The sequence below is a fragment of the Rosa rugosa genome, chromosome 4 (assembly GCF_958449725.1).
Source record: "Rosa rugosa chromosome 4, drRosRugo1.1, whole genome shotgun sequence".
Classification (NCBI taxonomy): domain Eukaryota; kingdom Viridiplantae; phylum Streptophyta; class Magnoliopsida; order Rosales; family Rosaceae; genus Rosa; species Rosa rugosa.
Window position 1 is genome coordinate 27,367,783 of NC_084823.1, and position 22,063 is coordinate 27,389,845.

The 22,063-nt window shown below is 39.0% G+C and overlaps 3 protein-coding genes across 4 annotated transcripts; 1 reads left to right on the forward strand and 2 right to left on the reverse strand.

Annotated features, from left to right (window-relative positions):
• Positions 1-176: 176 nt before the first annotated feature.
• LOC133706972 (uncharacterized) lies at positions 177-5,163 on the reverse strand. 2 transcript variants are annotated; one of them, XM_062132514.1, is made up of 6 exons: positions 5,038-5,105; positions 4,143-4,215; positions 1,305-1,412; positions 1,023-1,144; positions 796-917; positions 177-597 (listed from the first exon to the last, which is right to left on the reverse strand). In XM_062132514.1, exons 3-6 carry the CDS (start codon positions 1,408-1,410, stop codon positions 291-293), a joined length of 657 nt encoding a protein of 218 aa, XP_061988498.1. In that variant the 5' UTR covers positions 1,411-1,412; positions 4,143-4,215; positions 5,038-5,105; the 3' UTR covers positions 177-290. The 2 variants fall into 2 exon arrangements, with proteins under 2 accessions (XP_061988498.1, XP_061988499.1); XM_062132515.1 differs by lacking the exon at positions 4,143-4,215 and having other exon boundaries at positions 5,038-5,163.
• Positions 1,320-4,149, reverse strand: LOC133706970 (pentatricopeptide repeat-containing protein At2g13600-like). The gene is made up of 2 exons (XM_062132513.1): positions 1,786-4,149; positions 1,320-1,412 (listed from the first exon to the last, which is right to left on the reverse strand). The coding sequence occupies exons 1-2, from the start codon at positions 3,903-3,905 to the stop codon at positions 1,391-1,393; spliced, it is 2,142 nt and encodes a 713-aa protein (XP_061988497.1). The 5' UTR covers positions 3,906-4,149; the 3' UTR covers positions 1,320-1,390.
• Positions 5,164-9,448: 4,285 nt separating the features above from the next.
• LOC133744586 (uncharacterized) lies at positions 9,449-18,661 on the forward strand. Its single transcript, XM_062172672.1, has 5 exons — positions 9,449-9,686; positions 17,051-17,180; positions 17,443-17,673; positions 17,759-17,850; positions 18,075-18,661. Exons 1-5 carry the CDS (start codon positions 9,449-9,451, stop codon positions 18,659-18,661), a joined length of 1,278 nt encoding a protein of 425 aa, XP_062028656.1.
• Positions 18,662-22,063: the final 3,402 nt, after the last annotated feature.

Consider the following 22,063-nt stretch of genomic DNA (forward strand, 5'->3'; position numbering starts at 1 on the left):
TTATAAGTTGCAACTTATCTTGTATGTCAAAAGGACTGCGAATCTTAACAGAAAAACAGGGCAAGAAAATGATGACTGCGATCATCTAAAGTCTAGTTCTCACTATTCCTCATAGTTTGAAATTCTAAGCAAGATCATACATAAAAATCATCAACAAAATTGACAACACTGCTCAATGCACAATTCTTAAAAAATTGAACTCAACTGTTGGCTTGTAGTACAGCAAAGTATTTTCAATTTTTCTTTTACAAATTTCAAATAATTACAAAATTATGGCACTAACTTCTTGTCTAGGGGAACTTGACTTTGATTCCAGGCGACTCCAAAAGAAGTGAACAGAGCTTTGCAGAGTAATTTCCTAGACCACTGAGGTCTAATCTTTGCTCTTCCAGACCAGTTTCAACTTCAAAAGAACTAGTCTCTGAACTTTCAACTTGTTCTCTATCATTTTTACTTGTGATTTCATCGTTAAACAACCCAAGGGCATCTGTTGTAGAAAGGGAATGAACAGATTCATACAATCCCTGAAATCGAGTCCTTTGTTCTTCCGTTTCAATCAACTTCTCCCTTATACCATCTGGAAGGGAAGCCAATGTACTTCATTTTGGTTGAAGATAGACCAGAATAAGTAAAGAGAAAAAGAACATATAAGATATGAGGAACAAAAAAAATAATTGCAAGTGAAAAATTTAGTGTGGAATGAAGAACTTACAATAAGAAAAAAAGAAAAAAGAAAAAAGAAAAAAAAAAGGGAACTAACAATAAGAAATACAAACTTCATATATTTAATTTTACCTTGTAACACCTCTCACAAGACCCCAGTTGTAACCAACAAGGACTGATTGCTTAAAGCCAATATTGAATCCCTCCTGAGAAGAAGCTTCCTTTCCGGCTATAACACCATCACGGTATCCCATCTGCATATTATCAAAAATTAAGGATAAACTAGGACCACTTGATATAAAAAAAACAACAGAACATAGAAAAAGAAAAAATTTTGAAAGTTTGAACTGTAAAACAACCGTATGGAATTGGTCACGTCTCCTCTGCCATTCCTTGTCCATATCAGAGGCTTCATTCACTTCGTTATCAGAACCACACCATGAAGATCCATCTTCATCCGACAACTGAACCTTAACATGATCTGAAACCAAAAGTTGAACAAATAACTAAACACAAAAATCAGCAAAACTACAATAATCACCTGACGGACAAAATTTGAAGTTAATCTAATACACATCGTTGCAAGAACATATCAGAGGCAAACTTTTAAATCACCAATTATCAAAAAAAAATTGAATTACCATCTAAACCACTTTGTTTACTGGTGACATTCAATGTGGAACCCAATTGCGATTTTGATAGCTGTAAACTTTCTGAGTAAAGCTCATCAGCAAAACTGCCCTCCATCTCTAGAAAAACATATGAAAGAAAACCCAAATCAGTATTGCAATAAGGCAATGAACTGAAGTAGCATACACAATTATAACAAAAACATTTTCTTGAGTCCATATGCAACACACTTCAAAAATTCATTTTCATTTTAAACACGTTGACGAAAACGTGCAAAATTATAGTCAATTGAAAGGCCAGTCTTATAATTGTACAAAATAAGCTGACTACTCTTCTCTTAATAATACTCTTCTCTTAATAATAGTATAGATAAGACACATTGAAATAAAAAGTGCATTTGATCGTGGGAGCAGTACATGCTTCAACAATTGCAGTTTATGATTTCAACAATGTTACATCTTCTGACAGAAAAAGCAGTGTACAGAAAATTACAGAACAGCTACATCTTCTGACATATCCATTTCGAAAAATGAAGTTAGTTGAGATTCAGCTTGCTCTTCATAAGACTCGTAGTCACCAGCATCTTGTACATATCCATGTCGCTTCATTTGTTCTGTGAGAAAATTCAAAAGACAATAAATTTCATTCTTTTGACAATGCCTTTTATCTTTCACCAGGAAAACATTCAGATGACCCTGTATTTCAATCCAACTGCAACCCGGCTGCTTGACAACCCCCCGTTGCCTCATCAGCTTCCTTACTCTTACAACATCGCTCCATCTCCCAAGCTCAGCATACATGTTTGAGAGAAGAACATAAGGTCCAGAATTCCTCGGTTCAATAGCTAACAGCTTCTCTGCCACATATTTCCCCAAGTTAATGTTACGATGAACTTTACAAGCAGCAAGCAAAGAACCCCATATAACGGCATCGGGTTGCATTGGCATGACCTCTATTAAATTCTTAGCTTCGTCAAGGCAACCCGCTCGACCAAGTAGATCAACCATACATGTATAATGGTCCTTCAATGGTACCACCCCATGCTCTTCATTCATTGTGTAAAAAATATTTCTCCCTTCTTCAACCAATCCTGCGTGGCTACAAGCACATAGAACACCAATCATAGTAACATGGTCTGGTTGCTCCCCTGATACCAGCATTTTTCTAAATATTTCAAGAGCTTCAGTCCCATAACCATTTTGCGCATGTCCCACAATCATAGCATTCCATGAGACATGATCCCTTTCCAACATATTTCTAAACACCTGACAGCCATCTTCAATAGACCCACATTTCATGTACATATCTATTAGAGAATTTCCAACAAATATATCAGGCTCTTCACCAACCTGGAATTGAAATCCATGCTTCAATATGTGTGAATGAGCTTGCTTGCCAAGCTGCAGATCAACAAGACTTGCACAAGCATTGAGTAGATTTGCAAATGTGTAGTGGGTGGGCCAAACAGACTCTCTTTTCAAGAGGAGAAAGAGACCAAGGGCCTCTTCATTCTCTCCATTCTGTGTGTACCCTGCAATAAGTGCATTCCAAGAGACTACATTCCTCTCCATCATCTTTGTAAACAACGACCTTGCAACTTCTACACTTGCCGCCTTTGCATATCCACTTACCATGGAAGTTTCTGAGACCACATTTCTGATAGACATCCCATCGAAAACCCTTCTGGCCTCATTTATTCTGTTGCATTTTGCATACATATCAACTAATGCATTTCCCAATACAACATCGTTCCTATATTTATCACATTTCATAATGCAAGCATGTATTTGCTGACCTTCTTTCACGGCGGACAAGCTCGCACAAGCACTTACCATACTGGCTAAAGTCAACTCGTCCGGTTTGAACCCACAAGCCATCATCCTCACAAACACTTGTACGGCTTCGCTTGCTGGACCATTTTGCTCATAACAAGTAATCAAACTGTTCCAAGAAACAACATTTCGCACACTCATGGAATCAAATACCCTTTGTGCAAAAGCAACATTCCCACATTTTGAGTACATATCAATAAGTGCAGACCCCATATAAACATCTGAAGAGTAACAAGATTTCGCAATGAAACCATGAATTTGGACACCCATTTTCAGCTCTCTTAAACCCGCACAAGCACTAAGAGCGCTACCGAACGTGTATTCATTCAGAACAAAATCCTCCCCATGCATGTTAACAAAATATTCCAAAGCTTGTTCAAAGCGACCATGCTGTGCAAACCCCGAAACCATCGAGTTCCATGAGCACTGGTCAGGCTCCGGCATCGACCTAAAACTCTGCAAAGCCTCATCAACAAAACCCAATTTCATAAATGCGGTAATGATGCAGTTCCAACTGAAAGTGTTCCTCTCAGGCATTTTATCAAACACCTTACGTGCATCATCGAGTGAACCACATTTCCCATACGCGTCGATGAGCCTGTTCTGGATGAAAACCTCCGACGAAAACTGGGTTTTGATGACGCGGGCGTGGACGCGACGGGCATCACGCGCCGACTTGGTACGAATGCAGGAGTCCAAAAGCTTCCCGAAGGGTGAGGAGTCGACGAAAGCAAGGTCACCCACAATTTGTTTGAGCAATCCTTGTCTAAATCCCACCATTCCATTATGTTAGCAACTCATCAAAATGGAAGCAGAGTCGAGAGATTTGGGTTTTCAGTGGAAGCACCGAGACTCCTACTGATGGAGGGACTTCCAGTAGGAGTCTAATAAGATTAAGACTAATAGGACAATTAAGACTAATAGGATTGAAAATCATAAGCGAAATCAGATAAAAATTAGCTAAATGAACCACAATCCAGATGAGTAAAGATATAGCTTGAGCATATGAAGCATCACCTCCTTATCAACAGCTAATGTTGTGTGGACAATAGAAGCAATTTCTTCAGACTCATAATGTACCTCTAAGTCACTGCACAAAAGAATTCTGTGTTAAAAAGAACAACTGCTCCTCCACAGGTAAAACAAATCCCAAATTCAGATCAAGTGGTAAAAAATGAAAGTGGAACAAACGATCTCAACTTCCCAGAGATAAATATCCCTTTAGTCCTTGATACAGAGTTGGCTACAACATTACCTATAAGTCTCAAACTCGGTAGCATTCTCACCCATTACTTCAATATACCAGATTCACCACACTACTTCAAAATGTATCGAAGTTTCTCAAACTGGATCTACCCCAACATATCTTATTCTTCCTCCCTAATTAATACTTACGTCACTAGAACTGCTCCCTAAGTTGGTTGTACCTATAAAACTGAAACTTTGATTTCATCTAGTAACAGTTCCTGTTTTCAAGCAATCTAAGTACATCTTCCATAGTTTCACATCCTGAATATACATTCCATTCAAACCTACTAACTCTACTTATTGCAATATTGCATCCAAACCACAAACAAGATCAGCACATCAAAAGTAGGGATCATAAAACAAACGTAGAAACTGAAAATAAGGAAAAGAACAGAGAGCCCGAAAGCTACAAATACAAATAGCAGAACCAAAAATGAAAATAGTTCTCCAAAAACCCAAACCCAAAATGAGGCATTTGCAGCTAACAGAAACCATAATTCAAATGAAAGAAACACAAGCCAGCAGCCAATGGAGTCAAGTTAGATAACAAAACCATAAACACAGATGAAGAAGATCGATCAAATTAGAGATGCAGAGATCCAAAACGTAATGATAAAACCCTAGAATACAAAAGAGAAACGAAAGCCCAAGGTGGAGATCGAACCTGAAGATGAGCGATGCAAGAAGAAGAGAGAGCGAGAAATCGAGACGTTGGGCAATCGTCGTTGTTCGCGTACTGGAATTTCGAACTCAAGGGAGGGAGTTATCCCGTCTAATAGTCCGCCCTTTAAATCCCGTAATCTGTTTTGTTTACCAAACGACGGACTTTTAATCCCATCTAAGAGTCATCTCCCTCATCCAAACACTGCCTAGAAGTTTGGCTGCGTTCCGAATTATAATCTGGTTTGATGCCAAATCAAACTAACCGATGAGCATTCTGTTGCTAAACCTAAACCAACAGATTGTTAATTTGCACCTGTAGTCTGAGTTTTTATTGCAATGATCTGTTCATAGGGCCACAAGCAATTGCAATATTGTAACTTTTCGAAATTTTTTGATAATTAAATGGAGAATTCTGTCTTGCGATACACTTTCATAATCTGAATTGTTCGGTTATTTGATAAGTTAGAGTCTTCAAAAATCATCTTTAGAAAATAATAAATCAAATGGTTGATGTTAAAATCATCTGGATAAATTGTCTATTTATTTGATAGAATTAGATGCTTTAGAGCATCTCCAACAAGTTGGTCAAAAAACTTGTGTCAAATTCGAATTTGAATGATGATGTGTTATTTTTTTTTTTGGGTTAATGCTTATACACCCCATAATCCTGAGAATACTTCTCATACACCCCACTGTATGATTTTTCTTCCTCTCTACACAAGTCTTTCCCCTTTCTATTCCTACCTACCCGTCTTGTCAATTTCTCTACCATCAGTACCCCTTGTTGCTTTCCTTTTCAGTTGTTGTTTGTCTGCCTTAGAGTCTGCATATTTAATTTTGTTTTGAAACGTAGTGGGCCCATCAGAGTTTTATTCGTTTGAATATATATACAGATGTTGCAATCATCCTCTATTTCAAAGGTAAACAGTACACTTTATTATCCAGAATTTCGATAGTTGACAGACTTGAGTTAAATGCTATCTGCAAAAACACTAGCAAAGAATTGAATCAGGAAAGAGAAAAATTGAGAAAATTGAAAGACTATAGAGAACGTCTTCCTAGAGAAACTCCCAATTATTGGGATATCCTCTATAGACTTCAGACAAGAATTTATAAACTAGAACAAGATATTGATAATCTTTTATATGTTCTAGAAGAGGAACAAAAACCTCTTGATTATTTGAGCATTGGTTAGATCCGCAAATCACTGGTATCAGAGCTTGTAAAATAGCTCAGCAGGGGAATCCCCGATGGGGACAATGTCTGATTTAATAATAGAGAGACTGAATTCTCTATTAAAATCTTCTGATGAAAAATATCAGATCCTGCAGAAAGAAATTTCTAGATATCAAGAACATCTAGAAAAAATTCCTGTTATAATCCACCAATTGGAAAAATTGGAAAACAAACTGGATTATATCAAAGATCTTCCAAAAACGGAAGAAGAAAAGCTAACAAGTGTTAGTAGAAAAATCAATGAACAGCAAAAAACGCTGGATTCTATGAAAAATATACTGAAGGACAAGAAAGTGCCTACAGTAAAACCAAAGAAGGCTAATGGATTCAAACCATTAGAAAGACCAGAAAAAAATCCTGTTCCAAACATGATTTTTCTGGATCCCTCAACTAGTTCTACTAGTATTCGGTATGAAAAGCCGAAAGAAACTCGAGATGTCAAGATGATGAGTATCTTTGGGAAAAAGAAAGGAGTGAAGAATTTGAATACAATGAAATCGAGCATGAGGTAAAAAACGCCTCAATTCCAAAGCTAGATTTCAAACAAATTTACAAAAGGGGAACGTTTGACCTGATGGATAGCCATCATTTCAAATTACTTGAATTTACAACCCCCTCTACAACAGGAGAAACAGATCTATTACTGATCACTCCTGCAGAAGTTGCCCGAGCAAAAGCAAAAAATTATCAATTTATGCATATTGGAGCAGTCCAAATAGGCATAAAGCTTCTAGCTCGTGAAGGCATAAACTGTTCAGTCCTGTGTGTCTTACAAGACAACAGACTAACAGATTTTCAAGCCAGTCTGTTGGGAACCCTTGAAGCATCTTTGTGCAACCAAGTGGCATATTTCAACTGCTTCCCCAACTTCTCAACCAGCTTGAAAGATGCAGCTCACTGTCTAAGACTGAGAGTCAAGACAGATGGCATATCCATGAAAAATGATATGCAAGAATTGGCAATAGTATACAGGATATACTATAAACTGATGAGTACTACAGTAGAGCCAAAGACAAGGATATCAAACATCCCTGGTCTTACTACTGGATTCCTCACCAGTCAGAAGAACCATTCACAGCAGATCCACAAGGTTACTTGGAATGAAGTAACTTTTCCTATTGAATGGAAGTTATCTGGTCCGAAGCTACCAGCAGAAAGTGCAAAAGCTAAAATTTACGAAAGTAGAAAGACTGGAGAAATCAGTCTAAATTTTGACAATCACAGAAAAAGTGATGTCTGTCCTGAGAATATCAGGATAAACAAAAATCTTCTCAGAAGAAGTTACAGCACTAGAGAAGCTAGTGTCAGTGGCACAAAAGGCTCTGAAGAACCATCAGAGTCCATCTCCATCACTGAAGAAGAATTGGAAGCTGATCTAAGCAGACCAGCTAATATGTTTAGAGCACAAAAGCTCTATGATCTCTATGAAGAAGCAGAATTTTGCGAAAATCCTGAAAGATTAGAAAAACTAATCGAAGAAATGAAAAACTTCAGTCCAGGAAAGGAAAGGAAACTCCTTCCCTACCAAGATATTGAAATGGAAGAAGGAGAAAGCTCCAAAACTTCCATCACCAGAGAAAAGGGAAAAGTGAAACTCCCTATACAAAAGGCCCCTACGGGCAGAAATGGAGAAAGAAATTCTCAAAGATTTGTCCCAGAGGACAAGATTCCCAGAGTACCAATTTCCAACTATGGTATCTGGCTAGATCTAGACAAAGCTCTAGACAAGAGGAAAACTCTTGACCAATGGGTAGACAGCCTAATGATGGCATCCGCTCTTACCCTTGGAAAATTTGAAACTCCTGATCTTCAGATGTATTTTGAGACTACTCTCACTGGGGTAGCCAAGAAGTACTACTTTTCCTTCAAAGAAACTACCAGAGGAAAAGAATGGCTAGAAGAGATCAGAACTTCAAAATCTCCGTATGATTTTGCAGCACCGCTGTACGATCAGTTTTGTGGAGATCTTTCAAATTTTAGTGAAAAGGCTAAAGAAATGGCCAAATCAAATATCCATGCACTAAAGATTTGTGACATGAGATATTTTGAAGAATACTTGAATGAATTTCAAGAATATTACTGTACAATCGGAGAACTAGAAAATACTGATCTAGTCAACCTGTTGCACAGGAAACTCCCTGAACCATGGAGAACAGCTGTGCGAGAAAGCATAGCAGAAAAACCAATTGAAAGATTTTCAGTTGGAGGAATTGCCGACAGAATCCGGCAACTATTGAAAGAACAATGCAAAGCCAATCTTAGAGCTAAGATGGCCAAGAAACAACTCAAAGGAGTTGAAAATTTCTGCTATGGAATATTGGATATACCCACTAATTGGGGATGTCATGAATCCAAATTCCTCAGAAAAAGAAAAGAAAAATATTACTCCAAAAGATTCAGCAAGGGTAATAAGAAGAGAGATTGGAAGTTTAAGAAAAGCTACAATCACAAGAAACAACAGGAGAAAAATCCTGAAAAGAAATTCTTCAAGAAAAAGAAGAATACTCATCAGCATAAACAACAACCCAGCAAGAAAGCTTGCAGATGTTGGTTATGTAAAGCTGAAGGGCACTATGCCAATGAATGCCCAGAAAAGGGTAAAAGATCTACTAAAGCGCTGTTCGAGGAATACGAGCCTATAGTAGAAATAGCTAACATGAAGGGCTACGAAATAGCCTATTCTGATGATGAAGAAGACGACAGGTCAGTTTACTCTGCCTGATCCGAAGAAGAAGATTCATCTGAGTCTGAGACAGATTCTGAAGTAGAGTACTTCGAATCCAGACAAATGAATGTTTTGAAAATCAAAAACTGGGATGAGAGCAAGACAGAATCCTTAATGTCTTCTTATCAGGTAAACCCTGGTACATTCGTTTGTGACTACTGCCTATGTCACGAAAAGAATGGTCTCCCTATGTTTTGTGAGGAGTCAAAAAAGACTTATCACAAAGAATGCTTCATAGCTGAAGCAAGAAGAAAAACCAAGAACGGTCTTGTTAGCCAACTGGTTGAACAAGAATATGAAGAATATTTCTCTGAACAAAAAGAGAAAGAAGTAGAAACTATGTTCCAAAAAAATTACGGAACCATCTTCCTCAAAAATAAAGGAAGAAATCATCGATGAAGAAAAAATCGATAAAGATATTGAACTGGTCGAAATACCAGAAAAGGTAGAAATGGTGAAACCACCAGAAATCGCTCATCTTTTAGAAAGACAAGAAGCAGCTACAGCAGCCACTGAAACATGGGATCTACTTGGTCAACCTTCTGGCAAGTTTGACTATAGAGTCAGATATGACCCTCCCTCATGGTTCAGAAATCCAGACTGCGAAGAGATAATTCCTACAGACTGGGATGATACAGCACCCAGGAGTTCTGATAAATCTCCCACTCAGGAAAATGTTCCAGAAGAATGTCAACCATTCATTCCAAAGGAACAAGTTCAAGAAAATGAGCTTCAGCAATCAAAAGTCGTCTCTACAAGTAGATACAGCAACTACATAGAGATTGGACTAAAATTCCCTGATCATGAAAAATATCATCTACATGCCTTTGTAGATAATGGATCAGGATTTACAGTTGCAAAGAGATTTGCAATTCCAGAAAAACTCTGGAAAGAAGAAAAGAAAACAGCTACTGGTGTTACTTTTGATGGAAGCCATCTCACCATGAATAAAGTAGCAAAAAATGTTCATATCACCATTGGTGGAGGAACATTTACCATCCATAACGTTTGGCAATCTGAAGGCCAAGGCGCAGATTTCTTGTTGGGTAATGATTTCATTCTCCAACAGAGATTTATTCAGGATGAAAAAGCAATTGGCTTCAGAAAAGGAGAACGGGTGTTCTGGGCTGATAGGCTTACTCAGGCCAAAAGTGTAGTAAGTCCTCACTTTACTACCCAATATCAGAGATCGCAACAGAATAGTGGTGATCTTAACCCCTACAAACCGAAAAAATTTGTACCCATACTCCAAATCAAACAACAAGAAGAATTACTTGTTGAAGAATCTTCTGAAGAAGAAGTTAAAGAATCTTCTGAAGAAGAAGAAGAAGAAGAATCTTCTGAAGAAGAAGAAAAAGAAGCAGAAGCAGAAACTAGTAAAGAAGAAGAAGCTAGTTTCCTCCATGAGCATTACCTCAAGCACTTTCAGAATAAGCTTGAGTCTCAGAAAATTCCCACTCTTGAAAAAAGCAAGAAGCTACTCGAGGAAAACATCGATGATGTAAACCCTCAGAAGTTTTGGGAAAAAGACCCAGTGGTCTGTAAGTTGAAAATACATGACAAAAATGCTATCAGTCATATCAAAACCATTCCTCAATACAAAGAGGAAGCTCAAAAAGGTTTCAGAACAGATATGAAAGATCTCCTGAAAAAGAGATTAATTCATCCTCATATCTTTGAGAAGATCTGGAAGTTCCCAGATAGAATTCCTGATGCTAAGAGTCTAGAGAGATTCCTTGGTATCCTAAATTATGGGAGAGACTTAATCCCCCAAATCTCAGGGTTAACAGCAATGTTATCTCCTAAGACAAGTTCCAAAAGAAAATGGAACTTCACAGAAGATGATGAAAAAAATGTGAAGCAGATAAAAAATCTCTGCAAAAACCTCCCTCCTCTTCAACAACCAGAAGAGAATGATGAGATTATCCTCCAAACAGATGCGAGTGATAATTACTGGTCCGGTGTAGTTCTGGCGAAAGCGCCTGGAACTAACATTGAAAAGATCTGTAAATTTTGTAGTGGCAAGTTCAGCCCTGCAGAACTAAATTATCCCACAGGGGAAAAAGAAATTTTGGCTGTTAAGAAAACAATTTTAAATTCTCCAGCTTTTCTTGGAAAACCCTTTACTGTTCGCACCGATTGTGCCAGGGTAAAGAATTTCAAAAATTTCAAACTTGATAAAGCTGCTGACAGAGGAAGACTAGCAAACTGGCAATTATTCCTTAACCAATATGATTATGTTGTTGAATTAATTGCAGGAAACAAGAACTATCTTCCAGACGCCTTAACAAGAGAATTAGCCATGTTCAGTAGAAGAAATGATGATGACGACGAAGGTCGCAATCCCAGAAGCAGAAAAACTGGGAAAGAACATGAACTCAATGAGGATCCCAAAGAAAAAGTCCTCAAGAGAATCTTGCTGAGTCCAAAAGGCTTAGCCACAACTGATCAATCCCAGGGTAAAGGATTGGCTAGCCCGTCTCAAACGGCAGACGGTAAAGGCTCATCAAGACCGTTGACGGCTGTTGCTTTGCCAAAAAGCAAACCCACTCCAACTGGAGTAATAAATGTTTTCAATTATGAACTTAGAACGTTCGATACTCCTGTGTTCAGAACTGGCAGGAGATTAGCTTACCACCAGAAGGCAATTCTGGATAATCTTTTATTTGCCTTTCAGGAAAGAAGCAGTGGTCTAATGTTTCCAGCTCTATTTGCTTTAGCTGAAGAACTATACGAGAATGCTAGACCACAGTTCGAAGAGATACAGCAGAGTGCTGTCAAGAAAGAAAAAATTAACTTCCTTGAACATCCAGAAAGTGCTAAGGTCCCTATCATGGCACTCAATGAATCAGATTGGCATGATTTCCACAATCTGATAGGAAGACACAATTCAGAAGACCTAGTTCCTCCAACCCTATTCATTGTCTCAGGATCATACGTTGGGAGATACTTGGTTAATGTTCAGAGTGAACATCCTCAAGAACACAAGCTTTGGCTTGTTGAAAATGGTTTTGTCCATAATCTATGGAGCAAAACGAATGATGATCTAAAAGGTTTGCCGCCCATCATTGTCAACACAGTCAAAAATATCAGAAGAAATGACTATACACTTCGACTGAAGTTCAGATCCACTCCCCCAGAATGGATCCAGAAGGCAAACGGTAAGGTTGAATATATTCCTCCATATCATTATGTGAGAATTATTCAAAGAAAATATCTTCAACCAGCCTGTGTAGCATACAATGGCCAACCGAACTCAAGCATCCCGTGGATGAAGGCCATGGCCTTAGACTACATCAAGAAGATCATCTCTGAAGATGTCAACAATACCTTCCTGGCAGCAGGAGAAAAGACAATCATCACTGCTTACGATCATTCTGACGTAGTCAGCAGTGACCTATTCCTATCTCTCACCAAAAAAGAGATAGACTCGACGATGGCATGCATGCAATGGGTGGAAAGACTTGAAAATGACAACCACTACAAGATGTATGTTGATACAGACGTCGAGGACAATGCGACAACCACTCGTATGGCCCAGGCAGACAACAACTCCTTTGTCTTTGGCCACCACTCTGAAACAGATGAGAACATGTGAAGCAACAGGTGAAGAATCAGCACCAAATTTGCAACTGTAGACCTTTAGACTTTTCTAAAAGCTACTTTTGCTTTGTCCTTTTTCAAAAAAGGAACAAGTAAAAAATACTTCACTCTTCACCTAACATCCTTTTGCTTTTCCCGAACGACCTCTACCAACAAGAGCACTCAGAAAAGCAGAAGATCACGGAGTTGTCCTGTACATTTTTGTGTTTTGAATTCTAGTTTGAGTTCCGCTCTCTATATAAAGAGCTTTAGTTTCATTTGTAAGGCATTCGAAACGGAAGACATCAGTCCGATATCGAAAATATCCATATCAGTTCTAAATTCGAAAAACAGAATTAGAAACTTGAGCAGAAGAGTCTTCTCTCAAATAATAGTGTAGCAGTGTGCTTCCCTTCTTGTTTAAGTGTGAAGTAGTGTGCTCTCAGTACAAGTAAGTACCTGTTCTCATTCTTATGGATAGCTAAACAGCCTTTTGCTGTTTACCTGAGAATGAGGCTCTGAATGTTCAGCATGTATGTATATTTGAATAAATGAATTCAGATGGTTGCTCACCCACTTCTTCAACTAATATAAGTCAGCATTATATTTTCATAATTATAGATGTTGTTGTCATAATCATCGTTGTCAATCATGTTTCTAAATGCATGCATCCTATAGAAATCCAAAGTCTTAATAGTATTGTTCATCTGGAAAAAATCAGTCTTAGAACCAAAAATTAGACCAAGCCGCAGTGATTCCGCCAGTTAAAGTAGCCGTTAGGCAGGAGGCCGTTAGGTGAAAAAACTTGGGCATGTTGAAGGCTAGTTTTGTTTGAATTTTTGTCGTCTAGGGCAAAGTTTTTTTTGGTCGAACAATATTGTTAAAATCACGGGTCAACATAGGATACAGAAGACCTTTTTCAAAAGAAACCATCTTGTTAGTCTTTTTCTATCAGCAATAGTGAAATACAAAAGTTTTGGGCAGTTGGGAAAAATACAAGAGCTTTTTGGGTATCCGGGAAAAGACCCTTTTTTTTTTTTTGATCGGGTTAGTTGTTAGTAACTCACACACCCATGCAGTGGTATCCCAGCGCCAGGACACCTGCACCGACATTGCGGCGAAAGCCCTGGTAAAGCCAGACTAATCCACTGCACCGCAGATGCAGTGGTATCCCAGCGCCAGGACACCTGCACCGGCATTGCGGCGAAAGCCCTGGTAAAGCCAGACTAATCCACTGCACCGCAGACGCACGAACCTAAAGGATCCCTCAAATCTGCTGGCCACGGGATGGAGCTGGGATTCGAACGCTAGACCTGGGGGTTCCAGACTAGGCCATTCGACCAACACACCACACCACGTGATTTGAATGATGATGTGTTATGGTCATTTTTGACAAATTTTTTGTCCAATGGATTATTTATATTTAAATATTATTTTATTATTTTTCGAAATTTTTTATAACAAAAAGATTCTCTTTCTTCTCTATCTCCTGTTCAGCACTTCAACCCAACCATTTTGGGTCTGGTTCAGAAGCTCTATGTCTTCTTCTTCTTCTTCTGCTTCTCTCTCTCTCCGATTCTCCCCCTCTCCCTCCCTTCCCCCTTCTTCCCCCACCCCACAAAAGCAACCAACCCAAAACCAAAATTTTCCCCTTTTTATGCTCAGACCAAGATCTGCAAAAAGCATCAAAACAGAGAAAGAAAGATTAAAGTTTGAGTCTTGATCAGGAAAGAGCTTAGCTTGACTTTGCAATAAGGATGGACACAAGCAAGCAAAGCCCAATTAATAGAAGAAGCAGAAAGATATCGAATTATTGGGATTCATTTTGATCTGCATTTGGGTGTAAGATGTTCTTCATTTTGCTTATCTCCATTAAATCACCAACACCAAATCTCAGATCAGAAATTATACTTTGCGAATATTTGCCAGAAATTCATGAATGTTTGCCATAATTGTTTCTGGTATGGTAGAAAGAAATTGAGAGATGAAAATCAGAGAATGATTCATGAAAGGTTTGTCATAAGTGGCTTTGTTCTGGGTAAGACGAAAGAGAGAGACTGAGAGAGAGGTGAAGAGAAGCAAAGAGCGAGAACAGAAAAAATTTGACAGAGTTGGGGAGAACTGTCAAATTTGACAGATTGGTTTGATATGTCAAATCCACATAGGATTTGACAGATCTGTTGGAGTTGGGTTGCTCTATCAATTCTTACCGTTACCTTGTCCATCTGGCAAAAGACCTCTCCGTTGGAGATGGTCTTAGTGCTTTATGTAATTGTATAATTGTTTTTGGGAAAAGAAAAACCGTCGCAGTGTTTAACACATAAACAGTTTCCATCGCTACGTTGTAATCGAGTTACATATCGGGTTATCTTTCCGTTATGTCACCGTTATTTCAAAGCAAATAGAGTCGCCAGTAGAGCGCTCTTTGCTAGTTGGTGCCTAGTTGAATACAGTTATTTGGTAGAGACTCATGATAGTATTTCAGGATGTTCTCTAGATGTTTATTATTGTAATCAGGGGTTTAGGCTTAATGTCCCCCCCCCTTGTATTCGACAGTTTCATTAATCAAGGCTTGAGGGCAGTCGCACCAGCCCTTTATTCAAAAAAAAAAAAACATTTTCCACCGTAATGAATAGTTTCCATTAATTTCTAAGGAGTATTACGTCAACAAAGTTGGTGCAGCAACTCACTAGGCAACAGATTGTTGTTTTTCTTGCATCTTATTTCCCACCGTCCATCTCTTTTATTACCTTATTTGGCTAATAGGAATTTGTTTTCAACAATTGTTTCATCATCTCTAGTAATGTATGGTTTTCTCCGGTCATGTTCACCTACTTAGTTTATTTCTTACTCAATTCTGTTAAACTGTCATTGGATATAAATCCAACGGTGAAGAATAATGAGGGTCACACGTTAAATCTAAATAAAATGACAGTTGAGCACATTTGAGTAACGAACTAACTGAATATGTGAACAAGACTATGATTTCCCTTATTTATAGAATTGGATTGCCTAGGGGATGAATGTTGCTCAACTTTCTCGTTCAACATTCCCCGATTATTAACTGCCACATGGATTATGCATCACTCAAATTTATAACATTAATGTTTTGATTCAAATTTACATTTTTTTTTTCGAATTTACCCATCATAAAGGAAAATTTGTTTTCGTGTCAACATATCCTGAAGAAAAGAGAGTAAACCCCAAGTCGCGACGCCTCTACGACGTTCAAGTCATCTTTCTGGCCACCTTGCTACAAGGAAATATCCTTGTATGGAACTACAGGGGTATTGTTAACCTCGAAACCCAATATGCATTGATTGATTTGGTCCATTCTAAGAGGCCTTATCTCATCTTCTTAGCTGAAACCCTAGCAACTCCACAACTGATCAATTCTCTCACATCTCGTCTAGGGTTTGCGGACAACATTTGCTTCCCAAAAGAGCAGGATTTTCAGGGCCTGGCTCTGCTGTGGAGTTCTGAACTCCATGTAGATCTACGAACTAGGTCTGCACATCATATTGACGCTGAAGTCAAGGAATTAGAAACCAATGAGGTATGACGCTTCACCGGTGTATATGATTTTGCTGTAAGGGAGGAGAGGTATAAGACGTGGTCCTTGATTGAAGCTCTGGCAACAGAAGCGTGTTCTATGTCATGGTTGATGGCTGGGGATTTCAACTAACTAATGACACAGGCTGATAAGTCTGGTGGCCCTCCTAGGGCGTTTGCACCAATGGAAAAGTTCCGGTCTACCATGAACGCTGCAAGCTTACTAGACATGGGTTTCTTTGGATATCACTTTACCTAGTTCAATAAATTTACAAAGGAAAGATTGGATCGCTGCTTCCAGTCACTATCTTGGAAGCAAATCTTCCCTTTAAGCAGAATAGTCACATTACCTCCATCGGACTCGGACCATAATCCTCTGCTTGTAGAGGTTAGGGCTGAACGTGCACCATTGCTTAAAGGTAACAGATGATTTTGTTTCGAGGAGATTTGGCATGGTAATGAGCAGTGTACTGAGATTATCAAGCGAAATTGGGCTACTCCTTTAATCGGCAACATGCTGCAACAACTTGGCTCCAAAATACATATTACTAGTAATGACCTTATGCAATGGCATGGACCAGAGTTTAAAAAGAAGAAGGCTGAGCTCCGGCAAATTCAAGAGAAATTGTATGATCTTATGAGACAACCCTACTCTCCCTGGAAATATGAAGAACAACATGTTTTACATGTCCAACAAAGTCAGCTACTAGCACAGCAAGAAAAGTATTGGCGGCAAAGATCCAGAGTTATTTGGCTAAAGGATGGTGACCGGAACTCTGCATGCTTTCACCGCAAGGCATCTAATAGGAAAAGTAGGAATTCAATCCGTTGTCTCAAAAAGAGTGGATTGACGATCCTAGAGAGGTCAAGCATCTCTTGCTTGATTTTTATAACATGACATTCACTTCTAATGGTGTAGATGATGATGCCATCTCTGAGATATTCAGAGCAACTCCAATGAAAGTCACTGCCATGATGAATGATGATTTGAACTTACCCTACTCAGACGATGAGATCAAAGCAACTTTGTTTCAAATGCATCTCCAAGAGTCCCGGGCCAGCGCAGTCCATACATCAAGACCAACAATATGCCAATATTTTTGAAAGAAGAAAGGAAGCATACCATCCGGCCCGGGACTCTTGGACGGATGCATTTGAAACAGGTGAAACATCTAGCATGCTATTTGTAATTTCTTGGAAAAAGGTGAAATTTGGAAAGAGTCAAACTACACCAGACCTCATTCCAAAGATCAAAGCCCCTACTATTGCTTAACATTTTCGGCCTATAGCATTATGCAATGTCATTTGTAGGATCAGTTCAAAGGTCGTTGCAAATAGGTTGAAAAAATGTCTTCTGGAAATCATCTCTCCACTTCAAAGCGCTTATGCTCCTGGAAGATTAATTTCAGACAACACTTTGGTTGCTACTGAGGTTGCTCATTTCATGCACAAGCTTAAAACTCAGGAAGAAGGTTTCTTTTCTCTCAAGCTTGATATTAGTAAAGCTTATGACAGGCTTGAATGGCCTTTTCTTCAGTCCATGTTAGTAAAACTCAATTTATTCTCCAAGTGGATTGATATGGTTATGAGTTGTGTTACTTCTGTCAGTTACAGTATACTTGTGCAGGGTGAACCATCTAAACAAATCTACCCTACTAGGGGTATCAGACAGGGTGATCCTCTATCACATACCTTACTTATTTATATTGTGTGCTGAGGGTTTGTCTGCCTTAATTTCACAAGCAGTTGATTCTAGGGCCATTTAGGGCTTAAAAATGTGTCCACAGGCTCCAATTCTGCATCATTTGGTTTTTTGCAGATGATAGTCTCTTATTTGGAGCGGCTACTATTGCAGAATGTATCACTTACAGACAAATCTTGAACACATATGAAAGGGCCTCTGGTCAGAAAGTGAATTTTCAGAAGAGTAGTATGGTTTTTAGGTGGATTTCAAAGTGAATTGGCTACAATTTTGGAGGTTGAACGTGTAGAGGAACATGACCGGTATCTGGGACTCGCTATGCGTGTTGAAAAATCAAAAACTCAGATTTTCCAATACATAAAGGAGAAACTATCCAACAAGATGGAAAATTGGAAAGCAAAAATATTAAGTTGTGCAGGCAAGGAGATTTTGATCAAAGCAGTGGCTCAAACTATGCCATTATATGCTATGAATTGTTACTTGCTACCAAAGACATTATGTGATGATATTCACAAGCTTTGTGCCTCTTTCTTCTGGGGCGACACAAATGACAAAATGAAAATTCATTGGAGAAGTTGGAAGAGACTCTGTCTGACTAAGCATGAAGGAGGTATGGGGTTTAAAAATATTTATGCTTATAATCTTGCTATGTTAGCTAAGCAAGGTTGGAGGATTGTTACGAACCCTACTTCTTTTATTGCTAGACTTTATAAAGCCAAATACTTTCCACATTGTGACTTCTGGCAGGCTGAACTTGGAGATGCACCCTCCTTTTCTTGGCGTAGTATCCTAGCTGGTAGTCCGATTTTGAAAGATGGCACCAAATAGATAATTGGTGATGGCCTTCAAGTAAATGTTTGGAAAGATAGTTGGATACTGAATTATCCACAGTATTTGGTTCAGAAGCAAGTTGACACTCCAATTGAAATGGTAGCTGATCTCATTGACTCACAATCGAGACAATGGATTTCAGACATTATCCATGCTGTTTTTCATCCAAATGTGGCAGTCCAAGTGCTCAGCATACCATAAGCATTACTGGTACCTAGAAAGAAGAGGAGGCTTTACGATGAAGAGTGCTTATTGGATCGCTCGTACTCAGGTTCTAGACAATGTTCTCGCAACCACTTCTAATGGGGATCCCTTCAAAGAGCTCTGGAGGAAATTATGGAAAGCTCAAGTCCCTGGAAAAGTCCAAATCTGTGCTTGGAGAGCCTTCTGCAACTTATTACCTACAAGAGAGAGACTTAAAACAAAAGGATACGAAGGGGAGCTTCAGTGCCTTTTGTGCAACTACATGGTTGAAGACACAACTCATTTGTTTTGTAAGTGTCCTATAAGGTCTCAATCTCCTTTTAATCTGCAAAACTCCTTGCTCCCTTAAATTAACTTTAAAGAGTGGATGTTGGAACAAGCACTGCACCTTAAGATGGAGACTTTTGAGAAGTTACTTATGTTGGTCTGGGGACTGTGGACAAATCGGAATACAAAGCTGTGGGAAGACACTACTGTTGGCGTGAGTCATGCCATGTAATTAGGATTGTGAATATTGTGTATTATTAGGATTATTCTGTTGTTATTAGTTTCCTAATAGGACTCGATGTATCTTGTATATATACTCCGTTCTTGGAGAAGGTAAATAAAATAACAAAATCCCAAGTCTCTTGTTCCTTTGTCCTTCTTGACTTGGTATCAGAGCCGAGATCCATTCGGACTCGGTGGTACTATTTGGTTTCCGCTGCGAAGAAAAAACAACCCCGGAATTAATTTTGTTCCCTTGTCCTTTTGTTTGAACACAATTAATCTTTTGTTTCTCTGGTCCCTTTGTTTCTCGTTGGTCCATCCAGTTTGTTATTGGTCCTTTGTCCTTTTGCATCAAACTGTTATTGGTCCTTTGCCCTTTGCATCAAACTATAATTAACCTTGGTTTCCCTTGGAGGCGTCCTGCATCAACGAAACAAGTCTGCACCAACGTTTTGCATCAACGTTCCTTTGTTTTGTTACCTTTTGCTCTACATCTTGGATACGTGTTTCTTTGGTTTGTGGTTTGTTAATTCGGGTATTTGAAAAAAAAAAAAAAGGATGGTGGATTTGACTATTACTGATGGGAATAATGGAGCATCTCAGAGTGGAGGGGCTAACTCTGTGGCCCGTGAGGTTGTGATTGTTCAGAATGTGACAGATAATTCAAGTTTTGGTGTCAAGCTTGACAGCACCAATTATCAGTTATGGCAGAGGCTTATGAAGATCCATATTCAGGGGATTGGAAAGTGGAGTTATGTCACCGGTAGTGCAGCAAGACCTGCTGCAGGACCAAAAGCCGATGAATGGGATACGACAAATACTAATGTGATGGGAATTCTTCTCAAAGCTATGACTCCAGAGGTAATGAGATTATTTGCTAACTATGATTCTCCCAAAGCAATTTGGGATTCTGTTGCTGCTACATATTATGATGGGAGTGACTTTGCTCGTGTTCATGAATTAAATGTCAAAGCTTTCAAAATAACTCAGAGTGGACAGCCTGTTGCAACCTTTTATGCAAATTTGAAGACAATTTGGCAGGAGCTTGATCAACGAAATCCTAATCCTATGACTTGTGAAGCTGATATTAATTCCTATCGGACTGAACAGGACAAGATGCGTGTCCATATTTTTCTTGCTGGCCTGGATCCTCATTTTGAAGGGGCAAAGAATGAGTTATTGCGTCTTGCAACTCCACCTACATTGGAACAAGCTTTTGCCTATATCTGAAGAGATGAAGGTAATATGGCTGCCGCTTAGAACCTTCATACTGAAATTTCTGGTTTAGCAATCCATGCTACACCTCCACCTCAACCTCAGATTGGAAATTCTACCCTAGTTCCATCTCAGAGTCAGTATCAACCACGGAATCAGGGATATCAGCAGAATCAGAATTATAACCAAATGACTTGCAACTATTGCAAGGAAGTTGGCCATTTCAAGAATCAATGTCCTAAGCTGCGAAGGTTTAATTACAACAACTCTGGTTGGAGAGGAGGCAATAATACTGGAGAACGTGGAGGACGTGGTGGTGGTCAAAGAGGCAAAGCAGCAGTCCAATTGGTGTCAGAACCTGACTTCTACAACATTGCAGAGCAAGATCCCTCAAAGGGTAATGTTTCCTTAACACGAGGTAAAATTGGTGTTGCTTTACATGTTTCTGACTTTACTGGTAGTGACACATGGATAATTGATTCTGGTGCGTCTGACCATATGACCTATGATAAGTCCTTCTTTATGTCTATGTCGTCTCCTTCTATATCCCATGTCTCTAATGCGAATGGTGTGTCTTTTCCTGTCTTAGGTATTGGGTCTGTTCAGGTTACACCATCCATTGTATTGCATGATGTGCTTTATGTACCCTCATTGTCTCATCATCTTTTGTCTGTATCCCAGTTGGGGTCACAAAATCAGTGTTCTGTAACCTTTTATCCAACGTATGTTATTTTTCAGAATCTGTGCACCAGGGTGATCATGGGCAAGGGAGACCTGAGGGGGAGACTGTTTCACTTGGATTGCATGTACGCAGAGCCAACACAACCATCGGAACAGCCTTTGGCCTTGACATTGAATTCTGATAGATTAAGTGAGCTATGGTTGTGGCACAGGCGTTTGGGTCATCCATCTTTTGGAGTTATGAAGAAGTCTATGCCTTCGTTGTTTTTGGGAGTTAGTGAGTCTAGCCTGCATTGTGAAACTTGTGCTTTGGCTAAGAGTCATAGGTCTAGTTATCCTTCGAGTTTTCATTCTAGTACTATGCCTTTTGAGTTAATTCATTCAGATGTATGGGGTCCTTCTAAACATTCTACCCTTTCTGGAATGCGATATTTTGTGTTATTCATTGATGACTTTACTCGATTATCTTGGGTGGTTTTACTTAAGTCCAAAGATTCTGTTTTCTATGCTTTTACAGCATTCCATAAGCTTGTTCGTACTCAATATGATGCTCATGTTAAGGTCTTTCGTTCCGATAATGGGGGTGAGTTTGTCAATCATTCTTTTCATGAATATTTCCAACACCATGGCATAATACATCAAACTTCATGTCCACAGACACCTGAGCAAAATGGGGTGTCTGATCGGAAAAATCGCCATCTTCTGGACATGGCTCGGTCTCTTCTACTTAGTGCTAACATGCCTAAGTATCTTTGGGGAGAGGCCGTTTTGTGTGCTTCTCATCTCATTAATCGTCTTCCATCTGCCCCT

What these genes read in the sequence shown, in the direction of transcription:
- LOC133706972 (XM_062132515.1), bottom strand. Translation starts at nt 1,410, where the DNA reads ATGGAGGGCAGTTTTGCTGATGAGCTTTACTCAGAAAGTTTACAGCTA. An exon ending in TAAACAAAGTGGTTTAGATG is followed by an intron (nt 1,145 to 1,304) that starts GTAATTCAATTT and finishes TTTTGGTTTCAG; the next exon opens with ATCATGTTAAGGTTCAGTTG. An exon ending in GACGTGACCAATTCCATACG is followed by an intron (nt 918 to 1,022) that starts GTTGTTTTACAG and finishes GATAATATGCAG; the next exon opens with ATGGGATACCGTGATGGTGT.
- LOC133706970 (XM_062132513.1), bottom strand. Translation starts at nt 3,905, where the DNA reads ATGGTGGGATTTAGACAAGGATTGCTCAAACAAATTGTGGGTGACCTT. An exon ending in TCAGAAGATGTAGCTGTTCT is followed by an intron (nt 1,413 to 1,785) that starts GTAATTTTCTGT and finishes ATGTTTTTCTAG; the next exon opens with AGATGGAGGGCAGTTTTGCT.
- LOC133744586 (XM_062172672.1), top strand. Translation starts at nt 9,449, where the DNA reads ATGGTGAAACCACCAGAAATCGCTCATCTTTTAGAAAGACAAGAAGCA. An exon ending in GGAAAATGTTCCAGAAGAAT is followed by an intron (nt 9,687 to 17,050) that starts GTCAACCATTCA and finishes CTAATGGTGTAG; the next exon opens with ATGATGATGCCATCTCTGAG. An exon ending in TTTCAAATGCATCTCCAAGA is followed by an intron (nt 17,181 to 17,442) that starts GTCCCGGGCCAG and finishes TGTCATTTGTAG; the next exon opens with GATCAGTTCAAAGGTCGTTG.